We start from the raw sequence: 9,498 nt of genomic DNA on the forward strand, positions 1-9,498 counted from the left end.
ACAGATCTGCAACTTAGTTCGTCCAAAGGCATTGGTGACTGTCTAGTAAACCTGTAGAGAAGTATATAAGTTATTCATAACATATGGTTCCATTAGCAATTGGATATTTTGTTATAAGCAAAAAAATAAAAAAAATAAAAAAAATAGTAGTTGTTAGAGTGCCATGTTTGAAGTGATATTTGGTTTCTAGACACATTGGTATTTTAGTGCTCAACAAAAACAAATTAGGGAGCTTCTTTGGTCGGACAACTGCAGAAGTAAATTAAGATCCATAGCCTTTAGGGGGAATGAACCGTGTGACCTCTGCATAAAGATCGTTGATCTTAAACATCTTACCTTCGATGGCTAACCTGAAATAGATGGATATTATTGTTCACACTGTGTGACATCATAGTCTCTGACCACCTAGATCAATAACATCAAACTGAGCAATGAGAACTCATATATACCACCTATAAATATCTACCTAATATAAAAATGTTCACACCTTTGGGTCATGAACATTGACTTACTTAAAATATCTATGGTAGAAACATGTACTGTAAGAAGGGCAATAAACCTTAGAAAAAAATTTCTGAGCATGACTTCGAATTTGAACAGTAGTTTTGGTACCCACGTGCTCTGCAAAGTCAAGAAAAACAATTTAGAGAGATGGTATAGACGCGGAAGTAAGCTTCCAGAGATTATCAGCTAATATCAAATGCTACCTTCTAATCGACGCCAAGCTTTGAGAAACTTCTTATGCTTTTCCTCTGTCCATCTTTCTTGCTGTTTAGATATTGTGTAAGGCTTCCTTGCCTACTAAACAAAAAACATAGAATGAAACATTACTTAACAAAGATCTAGAATGTTTATTGAATGACTGCTTACGTCGTATTGGAATAGCTAGGACATGGAAAATGTAATACCTTAGGTGCATTTTCATCTTCTATCGTATTCATCTCCTTTAATTGAGTTGCAGTTACAGATTGGCCTGGCTTCAATATCTGAACCCATCTGTGAACTACTTGTGACAATGGTTCTTAAGTTTGTCCCTTCACCTAGATCTTATATCCAATGCAGAAACAACTAGGTTTAATAATCAACTGAAGCATAAATGAAGTTTGTGGAATCAAGCTCATCGTCTGTGTCGTTGTATTGCAGAACCTTTCTTCTGTCTGATTTTCCATGGCTAACACACCTATGAAATAATTATAGCATCTATATATATCGATATGGCTCTTGAGAAACAATCCACTAAGATATTTTACAACCCACTGGTCACTTACAATTTTTGCAGAGTGAAGGAGATAAATTTGGCGTCAATGATACTTAGAACACATGAAAAGAGAACTGGTATTTTTTAAAAAAAAGCGGGTGTTGTTACATGATAAGAAGACACTAACCAATGGCGAAGTACTTGCTAAAAGTTAAAAAGTCTAGCTCTCCTGTAAGAGGAATAACATTAATTAATGGATCCTATAAGTAAAACTTCACGATATTACATACAATAGAGTCATAATTTCTAATGGCTCTTTACCTTTAATATGGGAAGCAATGCTACCATTGGACATGTAGGGCCGAACCAAAAGCCTTTTGATATTTTGCATACATGCTACACCAAATGAGCTTGAGAAGACTAATCGGAAGTTATGCTGAGCATTTGAACTTCAGTCCAATATTGGAGCTCATCATATTAGTTTCCATTCTTGAGCCTTTTTTGAACCACAACAACCCAACACTAAGATACCCAAACATGATCAAACCGACCATGTCCAACTAAGTTTTTTCTGCTAAATATAAAAAAATAAAAAAAAAAAACACTTTATACATACATACTAATTATTATCACCGTAAATGATCAGCAGTAGCAGTAAAAAGTTAACTTATATATAGTAATATACAAAATTTCTAACTTTCTGGTCATGTGTCGATATGTATCCAAACTTAGATTTTTTGCAAGACATGCATAAATTTTATTGAATACACGCAGTATGTATATGGATGTTGTTACAACGCAGAAATGAAATTCCTTTGTTTGTCCAGTATAACATTATGCAACTCAAATGTACCTGGGCTTTCCCAATCATCATGTTATCCCAATCTCTGCGTGAGGTGGTGGACTATATAATTGTACATCACTTGTACCTGCATACCGGATTCATATACTTTGGAGGTTACGAATCCCAATAATTGCTAAAAGCTTTAACGCTACTGAAACCTATTACCAAGCTTTGCAAAATTAAAATATCTTCTTTAAAATGATGAGGAATTACAACTATGATAAGAGAGATTAATAATGATAAGATGTACTCACCCATTCAAGCAACAAATCCCCATAATTCAATTCTTCAGAACACTCAAGCATTAGCTAAATTGCTAACACGCTCAATACGTCATATCACTTTAAGATTGGTAGCACCATCTAGAGTATGTGTCTTTTTCTGCAGAATTGTAGCTTATATTTACTGAGCTATGAATCCTAAATCCAATTCCTTCAACCGTGTATGTAAAAGCTGCATCTTAGCAACATCATTCTATTTATTAACTATTTATTAACTCGCGAGTTAAGAACACGGCCAGTCAATAACCGGACCAGGCAGTACAAAAAGTACATATATTTTCCATCCATGGACGTTTGTGTTTTGAGAATCAATATTTAAGTAAGTAGGTAACATAAAGCCAACACACATATACAATATTCTTCAATATCAGACGCCTGTCCATTGTCCAAGAAGGCAAGAATGCCATGTCAGAGCTAAATACAATTTTCCTTACTTTAGGGGAGGAACAAATATAGTAGTTAAGGAGATAAATTGGAGAAATTGACCTCATAGCAATAGTACCGTCATGAGTTTCCTATAGGTATACAACTTATTCAAAACCTTTTCAGCATGCATGGTCAGCTCAAGACGGGACTCAAATGCTAATGCCTTCTGAAGTTTTCCAGTATGGTAACATAAGCTACTGAGTATTGAGTGATTAGTGTGTTTTGCTTTATCCAACTTTTTTTTAGGAGAAGACCTTTTATATAACCACATCAAGAAATTGGAATTGGAAAGTGATGTATCCATAATTTCATACAATGCCCCAGAATCTAATACCATATACTTAAATGAAATGTTTTCCTATCGTATATGAATGCGAACATACGCAAATTCCAAAATTTAAAGGAGAAGTATCTACAATAATTTTTTTAGAACACTCGAGCCAGTAAATGCAAATAAATAAGTATGTAAAATATAAACAAAGATAAATTATGGCCGTCCATGCCAGCACTACTTGGGGAGAAACTACAAAAGATTCCACACATCCATCTTGATGCCATGACAGATTATTTAACTCCTTTCTATTATCATCAACAATAATATACTACTCAATAATTAGTTTTTACAACTGCAAGACATAGGCAATAACGACTTCATACCAAAACAAAAAATTTCAATAGAATATTTTGCCAAATTTTGAATACTCGTTGACACGCCCCATCATAGAAAAGGAAAAAAATGATCAAACTACCATGAAATGACAGATATATGAAATGATTGCCAAAGATTTAAATTATTAGGGAGTCAATATCTTTGTTCGGATATGGCCTTTGTACGTCTACAATTCTTTTTTCTTTATGTGGATCCATGAATGCCATAGTTAGCATTAAAAAGCTATTCAGGAAAGAAATTATTTCTTATAATACAGATATAGATATGCATGGGGATAACTAATAATACTTTCCAAGAGCAATCACATAATTTACCAGCCTTCAATTGTCTCTTTTCATTAAGGCTTTATTATGCGCTCAATTTGTACTGATAGTTGATTTATGGAAAACACTTCCTATAAATTATGTGGAACTCACACATACATAGATTCCAATTTACTTACTTGAATTCGTGTGGGCTAAACCCTATGTACTTTGGCTCCTTTAAATCTAACTATCCAAATCTCGATAATGCCTCCATAGCTTCTGAAACTATGCTTGTACATTCCGATATAAAGCTAAACTCCGCATTCTCCAAATAACAAAAAAAAAGACTTAAAAGATTATTCAGGGAAAGGTCTAGGTCTGCATTGCTTAATGAGGTTAATCATGCAAGCCAATCAACTGCAAAATTATGCTCGCATCTTGTCCAAAAGTGTAGTCTTGTACAAACGGTAGTCTTGTACAAAAGTGTTTGAGATGTCGAACGCATAAATGTGTCACAGACAAATTCTAATTATGTATACTGAGAAATTGATATTAATGCATGTAACTGAATAAACTATAAGACAAACTTATGGACACAATTGAGAGCTATCAAACCTGGAAAGAAATAAGACCGCTCAAAGTCCTCCTTACTGCTTTCCATGACTTGGGCACAATCAACTACATAAGACCTATCTCTACCCAGCTCAAGCACTCTATCTTGGGCTTCAACATTTGATGCGGGTGACCTGAAAAAAGATGCTGCAATTCCAAGAAGTTCAGAACTATACCATGCTAACGTAATCAACACATTCTTGACCGACTCAAACTCTTCATTAGTTTGTGAACTACTTGTTTGCTTCTTCCCACTATATTGGATTGTTTAAAATTTGAGGTGATGTGATCGGAAAGTAACAACATGGTGTGCTGAGAAATGGTATGTGAGAAGTATTAACAAAAGCTTCCACACATGGATGATGCATCTATACTACTAAATAATTAGTTTATGCACTTGCAAAAGAAGGCAACAATATTTGCATACCAAGACGTCAAAGCCAACTTTGTACACAACTGAAGCATATCATCCAAAATCAAGTTTGCATACTAACGTTTCCCAGACATGCATTATATTATCTGCATGTAATGTATGGAAATGAGGTCATCATGATCAACTGTATGAGAGTACCGCTCGTGATGCACTAACACCATTTATCTTGTCCAAATGTGTAGTCGTATAAAAAACTGTAGGTATGTTATTCTCTTAGAGTGATACATTATTCATACTACATAGTAATTGAGTGTCATAAAGTTTATCACTAAAGTTATAGCTGATAGGTAAGAAGCAAAATAGTGATTATGTCTAAAGAAGTCTAGGTAGGTAAATCTCCCATCTTTTGTGTTTGAGGCGACGTTGTATTATGGTGCATTGGTTCTATTCTTTTGATATATGGATCCTTGCTATTCGGAGAATAGTGAATGTGGTATATATATATGCAAAATAACCATCCAAGATTTCTTCATTGAAGAACAATTGGAGAGTCTAATAATTAAGAGACAACACAATTCAGCAATTAAGTAGCCATCCATTTGTCTAAGAAGATTTGAGTGTGTTCGCCACATCAATGACAAATCAGTATCTAACATCGCCTTTAGCAAGTCATTCCATAGTAGTGTTCACATAGTCTATTGGAATGACCTCTATATCTGCTGTTATATTGTCCTTTGCAGCAAAATTTATCATCTCTTGTGTCTCTTTAATCCCACCAATGCCACTTCTAGCTATAAGCTTCCTCCCTACAAAACAACGAACATTATCATATAACTTGATTAAACATCTAATTTTTTATTTGTTCTTTTAGCTCAAATAGTGTCCATAACAATTTGGCTAACACATTTAGCTTGCACATACCCATAAGCAATGGGAAAACTGGTAGCTCCAAAGGTTTTTCAGGAGCCCCAACCATAACCAACTTCCCATGATTCTTCAGTAGACCGATCAAGGGAATTAGAGGGTGAACAACAGAAATGGTGTCTATAATACCATCCAAGGTACCCATGGCGGCTTAATAATATACCGACAATATCGATCATCAGAGCATTATATGTAAGATCATCAATATAATGAAGTAATGAACAACAAAAATAATTAATTTATCATTTTTAATGACAGAGCAAATTAGGTCTCTTGCTGGCAGTTTTCAGCTTGTGGCAGTGAGATCAACTAAGACTTTTAATTTTGGTAGCCATTTTTTTGGTGCACCCCTCTAGTTAGAACTTAGAATCATAAGTATTTGTTTACTTGCAATTGACCAAAAAGTCATCAGCACCAAGATGTTTAATTTCTTCTTGTTTCTTGCTCAGTGAAGTGCTGATCACTGTAACCTTCATTTAGAGATGATATTCATTTTGTACCTGTAAAGGGAATATATAAAAGGTGAAAGGTGTAGGTCATGCAAGGATCTCATTTTTGTGCGAGTGTGAAAGATTTTTGCTCATTTAGTTTTTATTAGTCTTTATCCGATAGAGATAGATAGATAGGTGTATGGAATAGAAATAAGATAGGGGGCGGTGTTTGTTTGGACTAAACGAATATTGAACAAAGTGAATTTGCTTTGGGATGGATGGCCTTCTATAATTGAGATGTGTTTATATATGTAAATTGTGAAGTGAGAATATCCATAGCAGGCCAAATATTTTTTTTGAAGTGACTCATGATTATATAATCAATCAAAGTAGCTTTTGGTGAAGGATATCCACTGTCAAAGCATCCTTTGGTTGCACAAAATCTAAATAATTAAAAAACAATATGGCTCTTGTTTCTAATGAAATTAAGCAAGGGTAATATTACAAATGTTTCAATGGACGATGCTTTCTTCAGTTTATGTTAATAAGGAGTGATGGATATTGGTTGCCTTTACATATTGAAATGGTCTAAAGAGCTGATACAATAAGAGAACCAATGACGACAATTTAATGTGACTCAGATTTTTGTATGAAGATAAAAGCGTACGAAAAGTAATCATACCTTTAAGCCCAAAATCAATGCCAAAGAAAGAAAATTTCATCTCTGTGTCCTCTTCAGTTCAACAATGGTCGTTTGAGTTCTTAAAAAAGTGGGAGATTGATCGAGTCAAAAGCAGAAAGGGGTGTATGATCGTCGTCTTTTCAGATTGGATATTCAATTTCAGAGAAGACGAACAGAGGGAAGAGATTGAGTAAACCTAAAAGAAAGATAGTTTCGATGCAGTTTAGTGTTTTGTTCGCCCCGTGAGACCGTGAAAGTTTTATTTCTGCTTTAGTCTCCTGATTTCTTGTAATCCCCCTATTGACGTGAACACTCTCAATGGATTAGTTTTGGCAAAACTTCCATTTTTAACCCTATTGGGGGAGGTGATTAAAAATAAAGAATAACCTAAGGAGAAAGTAACAAATCTGGGAAGGTCTAACTAATATATAGAGTTGCCTTTTTTTTAGGAGTCTAAGAGAATGCACGGTTTGGAAAATAAAGACATAAGATGAGGAGAGAGGTAAGGTGCGAGCTTTTTTATATATATATATTTGCTTGAGAACAAGCAAAATGCTGTTTGGGGGTGGTTTGATAAGAGCCCAAAAATGTAGTTTTAACCCCTTAATATCATTACATTTAGACCAATTATGTGTATAATAAATATGAGTTAGTACTGTTTACGTGCGTTTATGTATTTCAGGCATTGGAGTCAAATATGTGAAGAAACATATCACTTTTGCGAGATAAAGGAAAAAAGGTTGGTTGCTAAGAAGTTCTATGATTAAAGGCCAAGATTCAATGAGAAAAAGCCTTTTTAAAGCCCGGTCAAAGATGAAAGGTCAAAGTCAACGCAGGCAGAAATAGAGCAGAAAAGTCAACAGAACTTCCATAGGCCGTATCTTTGGACTCAAGTCTTAGAATTGGGCCTATTATATGTCAAAACGACCGTCTTGGAAAGAGATTTCTAACGGTTCAGGCCTTGACCCAATCAGAGGAGCAGAAGTGGACAAAATGGCTATTGCAGTAATATCCGGCAGAGAAACCCTTTATGGACTTATGTAATTAGGTTTTGGGCTTGATTTAAAGACCCAAAACATGGCTCCGAAGCCCATGCATGAAAATGTAGACCTAACATCTCTTATATAAAGAGGATTAAGGCATAACTCTAGATATACTTAGACTTAGATAGATATAATTAATTAGAGCTAGATAGTTAAGGATTTAGACTTAGTTATTAGTTAAAACCTTAGTTAATTATTGTTCTTCATTATGTCTCATTCTTATATAAATGTTTATGATAGTCTAATGACATCTAGCTAAACCTCTATTAGAGGGGTTTGATGAAGCTTGATGAAGACTTGATATGGTAGTTATAATTATTGCTTGTTAAGAGTTTCACTCTAGAAGGATAGTTAATTTGCCATGAGAATGGGTTGGACTTCCTCACATGCTAATTATTAGTTGGCAGAGATTACCATGAGTAATTAGGGATCAACACTTAATCTTATTTGATTAGAACTGCAATAATCTACACTAGAATATTATGAATACATCAAGTGGATTCAAATCTCCCTAATCACTTTAATATTCTATTATCATAATATAAGTTAAACATCTTATTTAAGTTCAATTGCCATCGTAGTATAATTTCAAATCATTACTCTCAATTGTTTTGTTAGTATCGATTAAACTAGCAGAAACTTACGTTTAAAGGACTAGGAGTGGAACGAATTCTCTACTTCATTTATTGCATGATTCAAGAGAGTAGATAACTTTGATATACATATTAGAGTAAATTATTATTCTTTACTTCTATTTAAGTTTAATTAGTTAAGTAGGAGTAAATGATAGTTTTTACGTTTATCATAAAACTTTAGCTATAGCGCAAAACCAAGTGAGTTTAGAAGTGGCGATGGATTGGGTTTGCTATTGTCTCGTGAAGAGTTTTAGTGGAGATATGAGTCTGTGTGACAATTTTAATTGATCCACATGGGAGAGCTCTGTTATAAGAAATTGCCACCTAGGATTGATTATCCACCTCCGTTATACATAACCTCTTTTTGTTCATCTTTTAGAATTATAGATATATCAATAATCCTTTAATTTGCTCCATTCTTGCTTGGGTTTTATACCCTCAAATATCATTTTGATAATGTGATCGATGATTCATATATGTCAGCCTAAGTGGAATAATAACATGTTAAACCAAAATTAGTGCAAGTAGTACTTGATCTAACGAATGGGTCGGCTCAAGCCAAGATGTGGCCTTACGCAAGGCCTTTATTTGCGAGGCCTTTATTTCCTAGAGCATCTTTAATCACCAAAAAAATTCACTATATATTCACAATTTTATTATAAATTAAGAGTCAAAATCTAGTATCAATGAAAATCTAGTAATGAAAATTTCTTTAATTAAGACAGTTTAATTAAGAGAGAAGAAGAATTGAAAAGGCATAGAATGTGGAGATTCTTTCACTAAATGTGGGATTTCCCCCCATTTGTTTTTATTCTTACAATAAAACAATTTGATTAAATGAGCACACTCCTACAAAAACTGAAATTACTATGCACTTGTAGCCATTGGATTCATATTAATACTTCGAGATGTCATTTGTGCGGTGGACTATTGGATTGTATACACTCCAAATTAATTCACTCCAAAATTTAGTGCGTGGATAGAAAACTCATATATGTTTTTTATGTTTTTCTCTTTATAAAATTAGGTAATAATAGTCAAATATGTGGATAAATTAGAAAATATGAGGCCTTCCAAATTTGAGGCCTTAGGCGGCCGCCTAACTCGCCTAAGGGTTGAGCCGTCACTTCTAAC

At 34.1% G+C, this 9,498-nt stretch overlaps 1 protein-coding gene across 1 annotated transcript; it reads right to left on the reverse strand.

Annotated features, from left to right (window-relative positions):
* Window positions 1-5,233: 5,233 nt before the first annotated feature.
* Window positions 5,234-6,042, reverse strand: LOC147481218 (putative mannitol dehydrogenase). The gene is made up of 2 exons (XM_086580740.1): window positions 5,571-6,042; window positions 5,234-5,455 (listed from the first exon to the last, which is right to left on the reverse strand). The coding sequence occupies exons 1-2, from the start codon at window positions 5,716-5,718 to the stop codon at window positions 5,319-5,321; spliced, it is 285 nt and encodes a 94-aa protein (XP_086436866.1). The 5' UTR covers window positions 5,719-6,042; the 3' UTR covers window positions 5,234-5,318.
* Window positions 6,043-9,498: the final 3,456 nt, after the last annotated feature.

The sequence above is a fragment of the Coptis chinensis genome, chromosome 8 (genome assembly GCF_015680905.1).
Source record: "Coptis chinensis isolate HL-2020 chromosome 8, ASM1568090v1, whole genome shotgun sequence".
NCBI lineage: Eukaryota > Viridiplantae > Streptophyta > Magnoliopsida > Ranunculales > Ranunculaceae > Coptis > Coptis chinensis.